Source organism: Fukomys damarensis, unplaced genomic scaffold, assembly GCF_012274545.1.
Source record: "Fukomys damarensis isolate Sample0158 unplaced genomic scaffold, DMR_v1.0_HiC HiC_scaffold_3, whole genome shotgun sequence".
NCBI lineage: Eukaryota > Metazoa > Chordata > Mammalia > Rodentia > Bathyergidae > Fukomys > Fukomys damarensis.
Window position 1 is genome coordinate 10,254,773 of NW_022900915.1, and position 20,783 is coordinate 10,275,555.

The window sequence follows — 20,783 nt, forward strand, 5'->3', positions numbered from 1 at the left end:
TTTAACACTGTCTTTATGTGTGTGTGTCATGTGTTTGGTGATATATATGTTATATAATTAACAGTATAGTTATATAATAATAAAATAATATATACAATATTATGTATAATATATTGTATATAATAATATATAATTATCATAATTATTTACAATAATATGTATAATATATGCATTATATATATATAATGTTCATCTAACCTAATAATACTGAGAATTTTCTCTATAATTTTGTTAAAAAAATTTTAGAGCCAAAATTTTTATATTTTGGTATATAACTCATTTGGGGGCTAATTTTTATATAATAATACACTTGATCTTAGCCAAAAGGCCGAGAAGCGATTTTTTATATAATAATATACAAGAGATAGTTTAAGATTCATTCTTTGTTCTTTTTCATCTTGCGTGTAAATATCCAAATGTTTCCCATCATGTGTTGAAAAGAATATCTTCTCTCTACTGGGTTTCTTGTGCCCTTTTCGTTGAATGTCAGTTGACCATGTAAGAATGAGTATGTTCCTGGACTACGTTTTACTTTACCAATATGCCTTGTCTTTCTCTGATATATTACTATATAATGGAGTTTACAAAGTCTTTGAGTTTTTTCGTGTTTGGGGGGGACAGGGTCTCACTATGTAGTTCATTCTGGCATTGAACTCAACATGTAACCCTAGCTGGCTTCGAATTTATGGTAATCCTCTTGCCTAAACCTCCTGAGTGCTGGGATTATAGACATGCACCATCACACCTAGCTAGACATCTCCACATCAGCTACAGAGTCTCCTCTGACTTCATTTTGCTGTTTTTGTTTTGTTTTGAAAATTGAACTGGTTATTCTATGCCTCTCTTTTTCTATTTAAACACAAAGAAAAATAATTTACTGTATGACCCAGCAATTCTACTCCTAAAATCACCTTGTCAGTTTCTAAGAGAATATCCTATTAGAATTGTGACCAGAATGATGTTGACAGTAAGTCATTTTGGAAAGAATCAATTTCTAATCTATGAATTCAGTAAATTTTATCTGAGTCACTTCTTTCAGCAAAACAGCAGTTTCAAGCACATATAATTTGTACATATTTTGTTAGTTATATACATAAGTTTTTGAGGCTATATCATTTTACAATCATTTACTCCTATCCTCATTTAATTATTTGCCATGTTCTGATGTGGCTAAACCACACCACAGATACATATATATGCATATATATATATATGTGTGTGTATGTATATATATGCATATATATACATATATATACACACACATATTAATTAATAATACATATCACTTGTACACTAATTGTATACATTTAAGAATGTTACAGTGACATTTTCAGACATACATACATGCATCTTACTTTAATCATATTCTTCTCTCTTTAACCCTCTCTTGCCTTAAACTTTTTCCCTTTTTCCCTGACCCCATACCATTCCACAATAGTCCCTTGCACGTTATTTCTGTATTTATTTTTAATTAATTTTATTGGTACTCTGGCTATACCGAACAATCACATTTATCATAGAGAATCTGTACCTGTATGTGATATATCTTGAATTTTCTCTTTTTTTTTTGTTCTCCTATTTTCTTTTCCCTTACTGCCTTTTCCATTTATTTGAGGTTACACATGAGAGAAAACATGTGATAGCTATCTTTCTATGTCTGGCTTATTTTTATTAACGTCTTCCAATCGCATGCATTTTGCTGTGAATGACATGATTTAATTCTTCTTTGCGAGTGAATTTATTCCACTGGGTATCTATAGCATATTTCCTTTTATCTATCTATTGAGTGCCTTACATTTTAAATGGATTTCTGGTTTTTAGATTTTTCTTGTTTTTATATTATTTCAATTTAATATATTTATTAATATTTTCATGATAAAAAATTCAGTGTTGTTAGGTATATTTCTTCTGTTTCTCATATTTTATCTACTTATAGTCTGATATTTGTGTGTGAACATCTTATCTCCACCATTTAATTGAGAGACTTTAATCAATCACAATTTGCTGTCCATTTATAGTGTTAAGTTAAACAAATATATAAACACACACACACACACACACACACACACATCCCTTTCTCTCCATCCAGGTGTCAAAGTGATGCATAGCAAAGTACCTCTTCTGGAATGTTGCCTCCACCCCAGCCATAGTTCCGTAGCTGCTAGGAAACAAAATGCATTAGACCCTTCAGTGCCTTCCTTGTTCACACCTGATCCCTGGCTGCCACTTTGGCTCTCCTTCCGGGGAGACTGTAGAGTTGGCTGCCCCACTGGGTCCACATTCTCCATTTCACACTCTTCCTAAAAACCCGTGGAGCACTCACTGTGCTTATTCCACAATCTCTACTTGGCAAATCACAGTTGTAAGCAAAAAGTATTCGAGGAGAAATAAGGCATGACTCATTCCTGGGAGGCCTGTAGTTAATAAAGGTGGCAGTTATATAAACAATGACTTATGATTCAGGACAACACATGGTATCACAGAGGTGTGTGCGGGTTGAGCCACAGGAGAAGCGATTAAGTCTGCCATGGATTAGATCAGCAGTGTGGTCAGAAGGAAGCAATATTTGAAGAATGAATTGATGAGCCCAGAGTGTCAAGGAGAACAAACAGGATGATAGGAGAAGTCAAGGTTTGGGAGTATTTCTGGTCAGGCAATGTTGGGGGTGGGAGGTTATAATGCAATGTCAATATTTACTAGAAATACACAGTGGTAAAGTCTTTACAGAATAATCTCATTTCCACTCCTAAAATCTTTATGTGGTTGATACACCAGTTGTCTTCATATGGAAGATGGAGAATTGACGTTTAGAGAATGCTGTGGCAGGGTGGGATATGTGCACAGCTCCTCGCTGCGAATACACAATCACCGGGACCCTAAAATGTCAGCCCCAGTAATGAATTAAAGAGGCAGAGTTTAAAATAAAAAGAGATGGTTTTTTTGGAAAAAGGTTTAACCCAAAGGAAATAGACAGCCACCCTGGGAGAGTGAGGGGCATCAGAAATGAATACCGCTGAGAAATCGTCCCTGGAATCTTTCATTTAGGACTAGTGATTTTCCCATCCCTCGTGCGGGCACCTGGAAATTGCTGCTATCTGGCTTGCTCTCTTGGCTGTCTTTGATCCTAATTTAGGTGAGTCTACCTACATCCTTTCTGGCTGTTTGGTTTCTTCCTGTCCCTCTGTGATGGGTAAGTGGGAGGGAAGCCTTATAGGAAGGTAGCTTAGACTTAATGCTTAGGGAAAGGGAACGTGTGTATATCTAGTGCAATAATATAATGATGTTAAAGTGAGAACACACATACATATGAGTATGTGTAGGTGTGTGTGCATGTCTGTGAGTGTTACATACTAAATAAGAGCTTGTATGTGGTTGCTGTGAGGCGGGGGGCTAGTTTCCCTGATCTTTTATGTTTCTGGTTTCCTCAATTTTTTTTTAACTTTTCTGGATAAATTCTTAATGGTAATGGTGTTACTGGTGCCTCTCTGTCTAGTTCCTCTCTTTCCTTTATCTTCCTAATTGCTCAAATAGTAGAGTCTATCCGTGGAGGAAGAAACTGCTTTTAGTAAATTTCCCTATTAATTTTGTTGTTGTTGTTGTTGTTGTTTTGGTGCCGGGGATCGAACTCAGGTCCTTGCAAGGCAGGCCACCGAACCGCTGAGCTAAATCCCCGGCCCTCCCTGTTAATTTTTAATAAACCTTATCTTTTTTTTTTACCTAGGCACTACCTTCCCCTCCAGAGAATATACGGAAATCCCCAAATAAAAACCTCAGCAACTGACAAGATTTTGAATTGTTCTACAGCTAGGACACAGACACCAACCCAGCTTGGGGGAACAGATTCAAACAGCCATGTGCATCTTTCTGGACTTGTGAGAAATACTGGCCCCACTGAAGTCACACACTGAGTGGAGTTCATGTGCCCCGTGCTCAAACAATTTGGATATACTAATCCTGAGACAAAGTGGAAACAGGGACTATGAATGAAGTATGAAAGGCCTTAGCTATAAGCAGTAATCAGGGAAGTCATTAGCTATGGGAAATGGCACTTTTAGAAAGATCAAAATGGCAGCCATGTGGAGAATAACCTGCAATATAGACAGCCGCACATGAGGAGGACTGGGCTGCAGTTACAGTGGCCCTGTCCCAGTTCCTAACTGTGCTAATCATTGCAGAAGTCAAGTTAGCAACTTATTGTTTATTATTTTGTTTTATTTTTTGAGACAAGGTCTCCCTTTGTCATCCAGGTTGGCCTCAGAGTCTTGGTGATCCGTCTTCCTCAGCTTCTTGAGTGCTGGGATGACAGGTAGTCACCACTACTACACCTGGCTAGTTGATAAACTCCAAGAATATTTGAGGGAAGAATTGATTGGATTTCATTCGAAAATTGACTCTGTGGTAATAAAGAGTTACAGAAAACTCACATTTGTAACCTGTACAGAAAACTCACATTTGTAACCTGTAATGGAGAGGACTGATATGTCTTTACCTGCTGACTAGGGAAATAAGAACGGAGAAAAAGTTCTTCGCAAAGGGTTTTAATACTTACTGAGGTTGTTTGTTTTTTTCCCTCACTCACTATCCCCAAATATATTCTGTTCTGTCTCTCCTCTGTCTTTTTTCCCTTGTATTTTCTTTTCCTAACATGTATATTAATGAAAGCAAATTTTAAGACTCAGTTTGTTCACTTGGATTTTTATTTCTCATGTGAACACTCAGGAACTGACAGTTCATTCCTGGAGATATGTTATGCTCTTCAGCCCTTCCGTGCCCTTGCCAATCCCACTCTTCCTACCTGAAGTGTCGTCTCTACATCTTGCTTGCATAGCGAACACCTACACAGTTACCTCTCCAGGCCCAAGCAGATGATACCTCCCTGACCCTCTCCGCCAGGCATTGTTAACCACGCCCTGTTTGTCTCCTGTAGGAATCTGTTCACATCTTCATTAACATTTTTTTATATTTAAACTGCAATTATATTGTTACAAGTTTGCAATCTTGATGAAGGTCAGGTCAGGGAATGGCATGTTGTGTTTCCTTGCTCACAGGGCCTAGCAGAGATTCTGGTAAAGAACACAAGCTCAATAAATGTTCATTGAATAAACAAAGGAAGTAGAGGGTGAAATTTGTCTAAGTTACAAACTGCATACAGATAGGTCTTAGGGTGACAGGGTGTACAGCTGTTGCTGTGCAGGTGAGCATCATAGGAATAGGAACCCTCTCAGAAGCCACAGGTCTCTCTTCTCAGGGCTGCTCCAAACTTGAGTTCGAATGAACCAAAGCTCATGATTTGTTTCTGAGGGAAACAAGGGACAAACATATTTCAGATGTGATTTCTTCATGAGGGATAATCCAGCATGAAACTTTCCAGATGTCATGCTACCAAGGAACCGGGGCCTTTTAATAGTATGCGGTTTCCATGATGATTTAAACTTCTCAAATAGTGATGTTTAATCATGTTCGACTCCTTCAGCTCTCTGATCATAAGAATGTGTTTACACAGGTTCTCTGGGTAAAGTTGCCAGATTCTGCAAATAAAATGAAAGGGCGCCCAGTTAAATTTAAACTTCAACTAAAAGAGAATAACCAGACAACTAAAAATCTCACTCAACAACAAAGGTTTTTAAGTATATCTTATGATGTATTTGGCAGATGCTTACACTAAAACTTACTCATTGTCTATCTGAGATTCAGGTTTCATGAATTATCCTATATTTTGTCCTACAGCCTTTTTTCTAGTTCATTTTGTAAAGAGTTAAAATAGGCACTGTGTACGCTGTGTGGTTGATACATTACAGTGCACCAGACAGATGAATGATGTGGACCAGAACGTCCTCCAGAGACGGATGAGAAATGAAGAGGCCTATGAGAGAATCAGAGATCCAGATGAACTTGTGGACAGGTAGGCTGGTGACTCCGGGGCTGCTTGCTCACTCAGGCAGTCTGCCAGCAGCAGCTACTACATACACCGGCAGTGCAACAGTGTATTAATCAGGAGCAGGAACTTTGGCATCGTTTATTCATGGGTCCAGTTTCCTACTCTGTCTAATACGTGTTTTGTAATGCTGGGCAAATTACCTAACTTCTCCAAGCTTGAATTTCATTCCATAAAACGGGGATAACAATGGAAGACTCCTGATAGCTTTGTCAATATGTTGTATCTCGTTTGGCACCTGACTAGACTGGGTACCTTATTATTGTGATTGTTATTTTTAGTTCTAATGCCATTTGCATGGTTGTCACTCCCTTCTCTGGGCCAACCCAGAGTAGAGTGAAATAGATAAAATGGAATAGAAAAGACTACACAGAATAGAATAGAAAGGAATTATGTCAATCATCATGTAAAAGGCTCTTGTCTCTGGGTATATATTTCCTCATCCAATCCACATAACGAGAGTTATTATTATTATTCCTATTTTATAGACATTGAATCCAAGGCACAGAAAAATCAGGAAATATTTTAAGGTTGCAGATTTAGCACAGTTTCAAAGGGGCCTACATGAAACTCAAACTTAGTTCTCTCTGAACTCAAAGCCTCTGCTTTTAGCTACGAATACTGACGCTGAAATCTCTCCATGAGGATGCAACCCAAATTGAACTTGAGGAAAAACTATTCATGATTTTCACTTAAGTATGAATACATCCATAGAAATTAAAGCATTTCTTTTTTTCGTTTACATAAGTCCCAGCATCCTCTTTCCAGATTGAGTAAAGGCTCCTTTTATAATCTCAATAAAAGTCAAATTCATTTGGTTACATCCACGGATGACAAGCCGCAGCTCCATAACTGTTATTACTATGGCACACATGAGAGGTTGTTTACAGTCTATCAGGTATTTTACCACTCTTAGCCCAACTAAATAGGCAAGAAATTATATTATGGTATGCCCCAACTCAACAGATGAAACTGAGGCTTGGAGTAATATCCATGATTTAACAAACTTACAAACATTAGCAGACAGAACCATTAGAGGAGTTCAGGCATCTCTTCTAAAAAATATTCATTAATTCGTTTCCTTAGTGTATATTTTTTGGATGTTTTCTAGATACAAGACCCTATGCCAGAAACCAAAGCTGTCTCAGAGAACAAAATCCTTCCATCTTGGATTTGGTATCCTTGGGCAAAGACACATTAAAATATTAAAGAAAAAAATCTTTAAGGACTAAGAAGAAATAATACAGAGTTTGTATAGGAATTAACAGAGGAATATGAGTTGGGTTATAGATCACAGAAGATTTCACCATGAAACAGAGATTTGGGCTAAGTAAGAACTGAAGCTAAGGGCAGGGGCAAGGGGAAAAAATGAGAACCAAGACCTGTCATGTAGAGGTACGAGATCCTAACAATGACTGTAACTATACTGTATTCCTAAAATGTACCAATAAACTCAATTAAAAAGAAAAAAAAAAAGAACCAAAGCTAGGAATTAGAATCCAAGAAAGGGGACAAAAAGACACAGCAAGCAGAGAAAATGGAGACTCCACACCTGTAGGTATTTAATCCTGGCCACTCAATGAATCCGTTGTACTGACACAAAGTGAGGGCTCTCCTGATATTCAGGATACTGCTGTTTTCTTGACACCTGACCACCAAAAGCATATGCTGAATCAGAGATTCACATGTCCAATGTAGCTGACTCAGGAAATCAGCAGAATTCTGTTCTAAATTGCAAAGTTTTTGCTTGTCTGTAGTGTTCTTGTAGTGAGTTAGAAAAATTCAACCCCGCCTGGAATGTCATGTGACATTACCCTTTCCAGGCCAACCCAGCTATATAACAGAATCCATGGTAAGATTCACAGAGACATCTGAATGTTGTTCCTCCTGTAATCCAGTGGACCAGTACCAAGCTCAGCTGGCCCTGATGAAATAAATCTAAGTTGTTGAAAGTTTCCTAATGTGGCTGATTTTCTCTAGAGCACTTTTGGTGCAGAAGAAAGAGAACCAGAGGCTTTTTAAAGAAATGGGTTGGAGAAGCCTGATGAGCAGAGCTGCCTGAGTTCTTTCAACAAAGTGCGTTGTGCCTTTGAAAGAATCCAACTATGGGAGAATAGCCTTTGTCCTGATCTTGGCTCTGAGATACTGCACAGGGCTCCTTTTCCCACATGTTCATTAATTTACCCATTCATAAAGTGGCCTGCTGATATCCGGCGCAAAGTTTTGGTCCTTGCAAGTCCTTATCCCAATTAATTGAGCATACAGCATCCTCAAGATAACTAGTATCATCTATCCTGAGACAAGTTTTAGACCCCTGAGTGCTTGTATACAAAAAAGGAGGGTGAATTGTATCTGCAGTAGAGAACAATGATACATTTTGTTCCATCCAAAGAAAATTATTTAATCCACTTAATCTAGTTAGCTATTTTTTCTTTTCCCTTTGAAACATGGTAAGGCAGACTTTGGTAAAGTATAGGTATAGGGACTGCTGCCAGTGGAATCTTCCAGGGGAAGGGAAAGACTAGACTCAGTTTTCAAATTTTTCTTCTTTTTCTTTTCCTTCCTCCCTTGCTTCCTCTCTCTCTTTCCCTGCCTACTCATCTCTGTTCACTATACGTCTAGAATAATAAATATTCAATTCTAAAAATAACAGTCTTTCCTCTAAGAAGCCTTATTGGTGGAGACATTTAAATGTCTCCATTTGTTTTTCTTGGAAGAACTAGGCAAAGTCAAAACTGAGACCAGTGCCAATCACTAGGCTACTTGAGGTTCACAAATAATAAAACACTCTTTCCTTAAGAGATTTGAAGGCTAGAAAGCAACCTAAGTCTTCAGCATCAGATGAACGGAATGGATAAAGATGAGTAGCTTTATGAACACAGTGGACTATTGTTCAGCCTTAAAAAGAAAGTCTGTCATTTGTGATAGCAGGCATTACTGTGGAAGACCTTATATTAGTAAAATATGCCAGACTCACAAGGACAAATACCACATGACTTTACTTATACAGAAATCTAAAATAGGTAAACTCGTGAAAGCAGAGAAAGGTGTTTACTAAGGGCTGCAAGGAAGGGCTGGAGACATGCTTTCTGAAGAATACAAAATATCACCAGTTGGACAGGAGGAATAATTTCAAAAGATCTATCGTCCAACATGGTGATTGACTATAATTAATAACAATGTATCGTATACCTGAAAATTACTGAGAGTAGATTTTAAGTATACTCACCACTGATAAATGGCACGTGAGGTAACACATGCTAATTGGCTTGATTTAGTCATTAACTGTGTATGCATGTTTTAGTACACATGTTGTAGTTGTGCATGTTTTTATTTATGAGTTTTATAGATAAATATTATCTAAATAGATGATAGATAAGTAGATAGATCCACAGGCTGGGGAAAACAATTACTAAAATACTTAGCTTTCCATCTCTGGGATCAAGGATTCCATGGAGCAGATGAGGAAGGCACAGTTCGTGGAAGGGCATGGTCAGGGGCAATGCAGTCATCCCAGCACATGAGAAAAGAAGCCAGGCACAGGAGGGGAGCAAGCACATTTTCAGTCTGATGTGTAGTTGTTCCTCAAGGCTAAATAGTAATTCTGCCTCCTAACCATCTAATTATCCATGCTGGCACTGGAATAGCCACTTTCATATTCTTTATAGGTGTACAGAACATTAGAAAACCCAAGAGGGCCTATCTTTCCTTATTAAAAACCTTTAGATTTTGAAAGACAGGGCAGGGCTCGATGGTAGCGATCCCAGGGTAAGCTGTGCAGACATCTCGTTCAACAACCTAAATTCCACAGCAGATGACATCACTTATGGATGCCCTATAAATGAAGCAAAGCCCCAGCGCTGCTGAGCTATTTATCTGCTTCTATACGCAGTACCACAAGAATGGCTTTCTCGGTACTTCGGCTCACAGTCATACTGGGACTGCTTGTCTTAATACTGACCTGCCATGCAGGTAAGTGCTTTGGATCACAGCCCTGAACGGTGCATAGGGAGCAAGGATTGGGGGAAGTTGGCTCTGACCCCAGAATCTAAAGGGGAGGGGCCCTTGGGCACTACAAAGAGGCAACAGAGGACACACGTATTCCAACAAAGGAATGGCTTTCACTATCGTCTGCTTCAGTTAAAACTTCCACCTTCAGTAAATGTTGGAAGTTTGCACTATTTTTTTTCTTATATAGTCATACTGGATGGTGACACTCCTTATAAATCTCTTGAGAGCTGGGGAAATGTTTTTGTTTGTTTGCTTCACTTTGTTTCACTGAGACAGGCTCTTGCTATGTAGCCCCGGTTTGGTCTTGAACTTGCAGCAATCCTCCTGCCTTAGTCTCCCAGACGCAGGGATTACACACCTGCACCACCACATCTAGCTTGGAGTGGGAGATTTTTTTTTTTTTAATGATTATAACTTCTAATGTTCAAAGGTGAAAAATACATGCTCTGGAATAAGACTGCTAGTGTGTCTCTCCCACTAACCAGAAATGTAGCTTTAGGCTAATTAGTTAATCTCTGTGGACATCATACGTACAAAGGAGCACTATAATGTTCATCTTCTCATAAAGTTATCATGAAGATTGGATTTAAAAGACAATAAATTGGAATAGTATGTACTCCATAATAAGCACCCAATAAATATTAACTGTTATGTTATCATGTGAAATTTTGGGGGAGGGTTGGTTGTTGAGACAGGGTCTTGCTGTGTAGTTCAGGCTGATCTTGATTTTATTATGTAGTCCAGGCTGGCCTTAAACTCACAGTGATTCTCTTGCCTCAGCCTCTCAAGTGCCGGGATTACAGGTGTCCACCACCATGCCCAACAATCTGAGTAACTGTAATTGACTATTTTTCATAATTCTAGTGTCTTAGTTACTCTTCTCCTATTGCTGAGACAAAACGCCCAGCACTCAAAGTTAAAGGGGGAAAGGTTTATTTAGCTCAGTTTATAGGAGTTTCAGTCCATAATCGGCTGGCTTTGAGGCAGCAGACAGGTATTGCAGAGGAGAAAGAGTTCATGATGGGCAAAAAGAAGCAAAGTAATAGGGGACGACTGCCGCTCTTTCTATTCCTTGTATCTTATCCAGGCTACTTAAAGCAGGCAGCACTCACACCCTCAATCCTAGTGACTTTGAGGCTGGCACTGCACCACGAATCAAGCCCTGCATCAGACACTCTAGATCCAGCCACCTCTGAAAAGCCCCACCTTTGCCCGTAGAGACTTTGGGGGGAAATCTAGACACAGCTGTAACACCTAGTAGGTAAACATGCTTGCTTCTCTCATTTTCCTTCTTAGACCTTGATAAACTGAGCTTGCAGAAGAAAGTTACTTGAGCATAGATACAGATGGAGGTGGCATCTGGTAGTGAAACCTGAGTTCCTAGATTCTTTCCCTCAAACTGATATCTGATCCAAGCATTGTAAGAACCTCAAGGTTCATTCATTCATTAATTTTTTTTGTCTGCCAAAGATTTTCAGCCCTTGACTTGTCTCTCAACGGTGCAAGTGGTTACCAATAGTCCCTTGATGGTAACTTGATAGAACTCACACCACTCACTCACTTTACAACAGAATGACTGTAGAGGGGGATGTTGACTCTGCTGCTAGAGTGGCCAACGCAGAGAAAGGAAAAGTGAGATTCGTGTCCTAAAGACCAGAACTAGTTCCTTCTTTTATGAACTTTGCAATGGTGGTTAAATAATTTCACTGTTTTGAGTCTCAATTTCTTTATCTATAAAATCAAATAACTATCAGCCTTGTAAATAACACACTTTTATCATCACTGCATGAACTGTAAAAACTGTACAAATACAATGCTATTATTTGCTCACAAATTGAGTACGAAATTCATATTGAGTGAGAAATTCAACCAGATAGTTAATGAACATGAAGGATTTTTTAGAATATATCTGTAAAGAGATAGTATTCAATTATTCAATTATTGGCTTTGATAATTTGTTGAAAAGGATAAAAGTTCTTGATATTTTAATAGTAGGTTTAAATCTTCATAATCTCCGGAGGTGCTCAAGAAGAGAGTCAGGAATAATTTTGTTGCTATCATCTTTGATAGTGATAATAATATCACAGAAAATGATTGCTACGATCTTACCTTGGGCCTCTTATTCTACACGCACTATATAAATATACAGACGAATGTGCACACACATGTATGATGTCTACAGGAGACACATAAAACATCTTTTATCCCTGACAACACAATGAGAAATCAGAGGCAGTGGTTAAGCATTATGTACAAGGCAACACAGCTAATACTTTGCTGAAAACAGGAAACAAACTCAGGTTGGAAGACTCCAAACCCTGTAATGCTCCATACTTCTCAGGATGTGGGAGCTTCAAAGACTGAGGTCGAGTGTGACCTTCACACATTCCCATTGCAGGCTCCTTGTGTATTGAAAAGCTAGTATTAGTGTCAGATTAAAATTAAAAGTCAATCAAATTAAATTGTTATGAAAGCAGATAGGAGTAAATAGGAGAAAATTCATCTTTCACATAAGGAAATATTGCCTTGCACTTGTCAAATGTCTTCAGAGAACAATTGCTTGGAAGTAGAATTCTATAATGTGAAAAACATGCTCTTAAAAGCATTCAGGCTCAAAATCTGGCTGGGCCTCTTTCTGGATGAATGATTTGAGTAAGTCATATATTTGCCCTGAGCATCTGTATTATCTTCTGTAAAACTGCAACAGCACTGCTGAACTGAATACAGATAAAGGCATGTTTTGTAGCTTCTATCCCATTGTTAGCACAACTGGCATCCCGCGAAAGTTCTGTTTCCTTCCACCTATGATGAACACAAACCAGTTCTGGGAATATGATTGCGTTGCGTTTTAGGTGAGGAGCAAGTGTGTATTTATCCTTTTTTTAAAAAAACAAACCTTACCTCTTAGGTAAAAGCACTTCACACATATTGCCAGACTTAGGAAAATGCTCTCTGAATGAAGACATGAACAGCTGAATGAAGGAATAAATACTTGATAATTAGTATACACATTTTTGTTATAAGTCCAAGATTATAATCCTATCAAATATTTAGTTTTGGCATAGTAAACAATAAATGTTTGCACATTTGAATGGCAGTATTTTTAATGACTAATTTTCATAGGATGTTATACTAGTACAAAGATTTTTACATAATTTGATAGTCTTCACAAAAAGCTAGTTATGCGTCCTTTATCTTTATTGGCTTTATTGTCTAGAATTGGGGACTTCATGAGTCAAAACTTGAAATGGGGTGGCTAGATAAAATAAAAGATGCTTGGTTAATTGGCATTTCAAATAAGTAATGAGTAATCTTTTAGTATCATTCCTAAATATTGCATGAGTCACTCTTATACAGGAAAGATATTTGCTGTTTATCTCAATTTTAAATTTTACTTAGCACTATGATTTTATGTGCCAACTCTGCTCACATTACTTGTCAGGCTACAATAAAATTAAAAGATAAAGGTCCTACTTCATTCTGTCACCAGGCTCACTGTACAAATTGTAGCTGCTGTCATTCTTTCATTAGTTCTCATATCCCAAAAATTAAAAACGACTAACCAAAGTCAAACCCTGGCAAGGGGGCTTCATGGAACCAGCCACATTCTCTGGATCCTTGGCGCTCAATCCACAGGACATTTGGCTAGGGGCCAAGAGAAAGAGGCCTGCAGTGATGGTTCCATCTCTCCTCCTATTCTTTGTAAGGTCTTCTGCAAATCCCTAATCTTTTCAGTTTCTCAGCCCAGTGAGCAAAAAAATGTACCCATACGATGGGCCAAGGGTAAAATTACATAGCACTTGTAAAATAATTATTTGTGTAACTATTAGATGATATACCAGTGATAGAATTTCTTTCTCATCATCATCATACTACTTTCAAAGAAAGTAAACAAATAAAAATTGTGCGTTTTTTGCCAAAGACTGTATAGTCATCACAGAGTGTGTGAAAATACACAATTTAATATCAGACACACATGGGTTGAATTATACTTCTGCCACTACCCAACTCTTTGACCTTGAACCAGTTTATTCAACCTTTCTTCAATTTCATCTCTTCAGCTCTAAGTTGAGGTAATGCCTCTTCCTTCCTTACGGAGTCTGGGGAGGGACAAAATGAAACGATGTGTGTGGATCGTCTTTCACAGTCACGTGTTCAAGAAATGCTAGCCATTGACATTTCATCTCCACCTAATTCTGCTGTAAGCAAGGGGATTCCAGGAAACACAAGCGTTCTTTCGTATTCCAACCCTGGGACTAGCATTTACGAGTTGCTTACCTCTGGGAAAGGTATTCCTGTAAGCTTCAGTTTTCTTACCCACGTAGTAGAGCCAATGTTTATTTAAGCATCAGTTTTTGTTTCTGTAATACATGAAATAACTCATGTGAAGAATGTAACCAGGAGGTATGAGACATTTAAGGGTTCCCTATAAGGAAAAGAGATTTATTTTTTGGTATATTTTGATGGAGTCTCCCTGAGTTGCCCAGACTGGGCTTGAACCCTTAATTCTCTTACCTTAGTCCCACACTGCTAGTATTGCAGATGTGTTCCACCCCTGCTGAGACTTCCCTTTCTTATTTCTTTTTCTTTTCAGGGCTGGGGCTTGAACCCAGAGCCTTTGCACATACTATGCAAAGAGAGATATATCCCTAGCCCCCCTCACTTATTTTGATGAATTACCTCTGAGATTCTGTTTTCTTTCAGATGACAAACCAGAGGAAACACCAGTAGAGAAACCAGCTAATTCAGAAATAAAGCCTGACACAGACATCCCCAAATTCCTAAACCTCCTGGGCACAGAGATCATTGAGAACGCAGTTGAATTCATCCTTCGCTCTATGACCAGGGGATCGTAAGCACCGAGACAAATCTTGCTTTTGTTCTATTCCTCGTTAATAATGACTATATTAAAAAAATAAAAATAAAAAATAAATATGTAATGACCATATGGTCTCAAAATGAATAAAAAAGGAACTTTATACCACAAATCAGTTCATTACTTTCCACTGAAAAGTATCATCCTACTTTAACAAAAATTCCATCCAGATGAACTAAATATATATATATATATACACACATCCTTAGGACTAAATGGGGAAGAGGCTGAGCCCTGAACCTGGAAATAGAAAGTCTTTCTAGGGCTGGGGATTTCGCTCAGTGGTTTCACCACCTATCTTGGAAGTATAAGAGCCCAAGTTTGATCCCCGGTTAAAAAAAAAAAAAAGTCAATTTCTGGTCCTGACTCGGGTGCTATTTTGCTATGTGACTTGAGCAGAAGGTGGTATAGGCAAGGCTAATGTCATGCTTTTTATTTTTAAACAAGTATTCCAGGTGATTCTGATATAAAAGTCATTCCCTAATCAGATGTTCTGAGCTACATACTTGAGCCTTATGATTTCACACAGCTTTTTGATTTTCATTCTTGCCTTCTATTTGATTCTCAACCATAATGAACAAGTAAAGAACCATTTCTATGTAGTATGATTGGGAATCTTCTTGTAATCCCTGACCTGTTTAAATCAACATATATTTGGCTAAGCAGGGTCCTACATATCACCTTTCTCCACAAATTGCTAAAATGCACAGCTGTTTCTCTTTTATTGTTATTTTTCCTATTGCATTTGTTTTTGTTCTCTAAAGCAGGTGTCCACAACCCCTGGCTCACAGAGTGGTATAGGTCTGTAGTCTGTGAGGAACCAGACCACACACACAGCAGGAATTGAGCAGTGGGAGAGTGAGCAAAATTTCATCTGTGCTAACAGTAACTCTCCATCACTTGCATCACCCCTAAGCTCCACCTCCTGTCAAATCAGCAGTAGTATTAGATTCTCATAGGAACATGAGTCCTACTGTGATCGGTGCTTGCCAGGGATCTAATTTGTGTGCTCCTTATGAGAATCTAATGCCTGATCATCTGAGGTGGAACTGAGGTGGTGATGCTAACACTGGGGAAAGGCTGCCAATAGAGATTCACACTGGCAGTGAGGTTTGACTACAGAGACCATAATAAATTAATTCCTAGCACATATATCAAAATCCTATTAGTAAATGGCAAGTGAAAATTAAGCTATGTTTTATGGCTGGCTTTCAAGCAACAAGTGAGTTGATGTATTTCAAATGTACAACTGCATCTAATGGGACGCTGCAAGCCAGAATCTGGCATTATCTTAGTGTGTGCATGTCCTGCCCGTAATTTTATTTGTCACTTCTTTACCTCTTTCTCTCACTGCCCACTCCTCTCAGTCACAGTTTTGGTGAACCTATAAGCTAACCCTAGCCAAAATGAGTAAAAATAATCACTAGAGACTTTCTTGAAGGACATAATGCTAATTGTGCTATAAAGGTACATTGTTATGGGTGTATAATACCCACCTTTATTCTTTTGAACCTATTGATGAATTAGTAATTTTAATTTTATGAATTTTATTATATTAAACAATGAGTACATAATAGGAAAAAATATCAAAAATAAAGTATTGAATTTTTAATATTTATTGAGTGTTCTAGCAGAAATATCAAATGACAAATCCTTAATGCACACCTGCTGCTGCTGTGGAGCTCCTGGGCATACCTTGCCATTCATCTGCCAAGTGGGTGAATGCACCAAAGGTTTCTTTCTGTCTTCACATCCAGCTAGTCTGAGCCACATTCCACTGCGGTAAAGTATATGTTTATTTAACAGAAGAATGTCGTGGGTGTATTTTACCCACCATTATGCTCAGACAATCACACACAGAAACTGTTAGATGGGTCATTATGTGAGTAAAAATCCCAGTTTGACACTTGGGCACAGGTGCACACAGTTTGACAGTTTGTCAGTTTGTTGTACCAAAAGGTTGAACACAAAGATATGGCTCTTGAGACACATAGCTAGCTACTATTATTTTAAAGTGCAAATTTACTGTAGAAAAGTATGGGAAGGGTTGTTGTAATAGAATGTTATGCCCTTCCGTTTAAAAAGAAAGAGCCAAAGATGAGACTGCAGAAGATTCTACAACAGTCAACAAAAAGAAAGCTGCATTTAAAATAAAATACCAACCGTCGTACTTAAATTATAGGTTCACTGCAATAGGTAACTCACATTCTCCAAGCCCATTTGTATAATATGTGGCAACGAGCTGTTCAATGAAACTATAAAAGTTTCAAAACTTCTTTGCCCCTTGGCGGCTAAACTCTGTGTTAAAAGACCAGACTTTGGAGCGGCGGGGTTTCCAACGGAGACTGCAGCCTCAGTCCCAGCCAGCGCCGCCAGGAGACCCCTCCAGTCCCTTTCCGCGGGCGGCCTGCCCAGCAGGAACATCATCATCAAGGATGGTACAAAACAGAATAGGCAGCGGAAGAAGATAGTGACATTCAGCAGCGTGCCAACAGAAAAGAAGAGAATGAAAAGATGAAAATAAAGTGTTTGTAGATGGGGAGGGGAGGAGGGGGTGAAGGGAGGGCAGAGGTAAGGGGAAAAAAATGAGAATCAAGACTTGCCATGTAAAGGTACATGATCCCAACAATGAATGTAACTGTACTGTATCCCTAAATGTACCAATAAACTCAATAAAAAAAAAAAAAGAAAAGAAGATCAGCAGTGCAAGTGATTGTATCAATTCAATAGTTGAGGGTTCAGAATTCAAAAAGGTTCGCTCCAACTCTAGAATATACCATAGGTATTTTCTGCTAGCTGCTGACATGCAAAGCTTGAGGTGGGAGCCATCGAAGAAGGATTCTGAGAAAGCCAAGACTGGTATTACATCCAACAAGGAAGTAAGAGCAGGGAAGAATGCAGACATATTTCTCAGCAATGGCGTTTCAGACCAGGTATCTGAAGATTGTGCGTTTTCAGTCATGTACCGAGAGAATTATGAGTCACTTGATTTGGTTGCCAACTCTGCAGATATTGCGAACATCTGGGTAACAGGACTTCAGTACCTAATTTCTTTCCTTGTGCTTGCAAGGCAGGCGGCAGAACCATTGAGCTACATCCCCCACCCTCAGTACCTAATTTCTTATGGAAAACATACACTGGATATGTTCAAAAGTAGCCAAGACAATATGAGGACTTCCTGGGTTTCACAGATGTTTAGTGAAATTGTTGTAGATAGCATTGGACACATAACTCTGTGTAAGGCTGTACAATGTGTCAGAAATCTCAACCCTGGTTTAAACACTAGCAAAATTAAGTTTAAATTCAAAGAATTGCATAAATCGAAGGACAAAGCTGGTACAGAAGTCACAAAGGAAGAATTTATTGAGGTTTTCCATGAACCTTGTGCTAGATCTGAAATTTATTTCCTTTTAGTTCAGTTTTCAAGCAATAAAGAATTTCTTGATACTAAGGATCTTATGATGTTGAGGCAGAACAGGATGTGGCGCATATAAATGAGGAAATAAGCCTTGAAATTATTCACAAATATGAGCCAACCAAGGCGGGCCAGGAGAAGGGCTGGATCTCCATGGACGGGTTCACTAATTACCGTATGTCACCTAACTGTTACATATTCGATCCAGAACATAGGAAGGTCTGCCAGGATATGAAGCAACCTCTGTCTCATTACTTTATAAATTCATCTCATAACACATACTTAATAGAGGATCAGTTCCGAGGTCCCTCTGACATCACAGGATATATCCGAGCTCTTAAAATGGGTTGCCAGAGTGTTGAATTAGATGTATGGGTTGGGCCAGATTACGAGCCTGTCATTTACACAGGCCACACCATGACCTCTAGATCATCTTCCACGGTGTCATTGATATTATTAAGAAGTATGTGTTCTTTGCTTCAGAGGATCCTCTTATCTGTACTTAGAAAATCGCTGTTCTATCAAACAATGAAAAGTAATGGTTCAACATATGAAGAAAATTGTAGGAGACAAGCTCTATACAACATCACCCAATTTTGAGGAATCTTATCTAGCATCCCCGGATGTCCTGAAAGGGAGAATACTAATTAAAGCAAAGAAGCAATCCTGGAATTACTCTGAAGTAGTAGAAGATGTTACTGATGAGGATGAAGGAGCAGAAATGTCTCAGAGGATGGTTAAAGAGAATGTGGAGTGACCCAACTGTGTGCCTGTGAAGCGATTTCAGCTTTGCAAAGAATTGTCTGAGTGGGTCAGCATCTGTAAGTCAGTGCAGTTCAGAGAATTTCAGGTGTCATTTCAAGTTCAGAAGTACTGGGAAGTCTGCTCATTTGATGAAGTGCTTGCCAGCGAATATGCCAATGAAAATCCAGGAGACTCTGTAAATTACAATAAGCATTTTCTTGCTCCGGTCTTTCCTAGTCCAATTAGAACTGACTCTAGTAACATGAACCCTCAAGACTTTTGGAAATGTGGTTGTCAAATCCTGGCCATGAACTTCCAGACTCCAGGACTGATGATGGATCTGAATATCGGCTGGTTTAGGCATTACGGAAACTGTGGCTATGTCTATCGGCCAGGCATCATGAGGGAAGAAGTCTCATTCCTCAGCACCAATACCAAAGACTCCAGCCCAGGAGCCTCACCTCAGCTTCTTCACATTAAAATCATCAGTGGGGAGAACTTTCCCAAGCCCAAAGGCTCAGGTGCCAAAGGTGATGTGGTGAATCCCTACCTTTATGTGGAAATCCATGGGATCCCAGCCGACCGTGCAGAACAAAGGACAAAAACAGTGAACCAGAATGGAGAGGCTCCCATTTTTGGTGAAAGCTTTGAATTTCAAATCAACCTGCCTGAACTGGCCATAGTGCACTTTGTAGTGCCAGATGATGACTATATTGGGGATAAGTTTATTGGTCAGCACACAATTCCCTTTGAGTGTTTACAAACAGGCTACTGCCATGTCCCCCTGCAGTCTTTGACTGGAGAGGCCCTTGCACATGCTTCTTTGTTTGTCCATGTGGCTATTACTAGCTGAAGGGGAGGAGGAAAGCCTCATAAAAGGGGCCTGTGAGAAAAGGGAAGAAATCCAGGGAATATGCATCTCTGAAAACATTGTGGATTAAAACTGTGGATGAAGTGTTCAAGAATGCCCAGCCCCTGATCCAGGATGACACAGATCAGAGAAAGAACATGCAGAGTACAGTGGTGTCATTCAAGGAGCTGTGTGGCCTCTCCTCGCTGGCCAGTCTAATGCAGTGCATGGTGGCAGTGTCTCCCCACTTCCTGGGGCCCGATGACACACCTCAGGTGGTCCTGAATCTCAGCGAGCTATATCCCACCATGGCCATGGAGTTGCAGGGAATTGTGCCAGAGGTACTGAAGAAGATAGTGACAACTTATCACATGAAGATTCAGTCCCTCAAGGCGTTGATTGAAAATGCATATGCTATGTATGAAAAGATCGTGCATTGTCAGAAGGCAGCCATGGAATTCCATGAACATTTGTACAGCATAGGCACCAAGGAGTGTTTGAAGGAAGGAAAACTACAAAAAGCCATAGAGAGCTTTACCTGGCATATTACCATCCTAAAGGGACAAATGGATCTTTTGAAATATGTTAAGAACAATACTTTGGAGAACCTGAAACAAATCCATTTTGCTGCTGTTTCATGTGGACTGAATAAGCCAGGCACTGAGATTGCTGATGCTGAGATCCAAAAGCCACATTGGAGCCTAGAAGTCATACCTGAAAAAAGCAAATGATGAAACTGGAGAATAGAGAAACTTTCTACAAATCCTTATGGAGTTTATAACTCTGGGACCAACTGTAGTCAAATGAGACATTTGCTTTGCATTCATTAATGAGAACAATATTTGGGATTTTAAAAGCACAACTGGAATAGCTAATTACAGTCTACTAAAACTGTGAATGTAGCAATCCTGTGTGTGAAGGAAAATAAACTCTGTAATAAGAAATTATGTTC

General features: G+C 39.0%; 2 protein-coding genes across 5 annotated transcripts; both read left to right on the forward strand.

Annotated features, from left to right (window-relative positions):
- The first annotated feature begins 2,214 nt into the window (after positions 1-2,214).
- CUNH5orf46 (chromosome unknown C5orf46 homolog) lies at positions 2,215-14,805 on the forward strand. 4 transcript variants are annotated; one of them, XM_010627084.2, is made up of 6 exons: positions 2,215-2,631; positions 3,046-3,133; positions 3,722-3,988; positions 5,799-5,902; positions 9,828-9,907; positions 14,651-14,805. In XM_010627084.2, exons 3-6 carry the CDS (start codon positions 3,980-3,982, stop codon positions 14,800-14,802), a joined length of 345 nt encoding a protein of 114 aa, XP_010625386.1. In that variant the 5' UTR covers positions 2,215-2,631; positions 3,046-3,133; positions 3,722-3,979; the 3' UTR covers positions 14,803-14,805. The 4 variants fall into 4 exon arrangements, with proteins under 4 accessions (XP_010625386.1, XP_010625388.1, XP_010625385.1 ...); XM_010627086.2 differs by having other exon boundaries at positions 2,215-2,485; positions 5,728-5,902; XM_010627083.2 differs by having other exon boundaries at positions 2,215-2,485.
- A 590-nt stretch (positions 14,806-15,395) lies between these two features.
- On the forward strand, positions 15,396-20,578 carry LOC104864354 (inactive phospholipase C-like protein 2). Its single transcript, XM_010627267.1, is given in 9 exon segments — positions 15,396-15,403; positions 17,133-17,260; positions 17,511-17,862; positions 17,914-18,284; positions 18,287-18,661; positions 18,664-18,735; positions 18,738-19,862; positions 19,865-20,550; positions 20,552-20,578. Coding segments are annotated over 9 exon segments (3,144 nt in total).
- Positions 20,579-20,783: the final 205 nt, after the last annotated feature.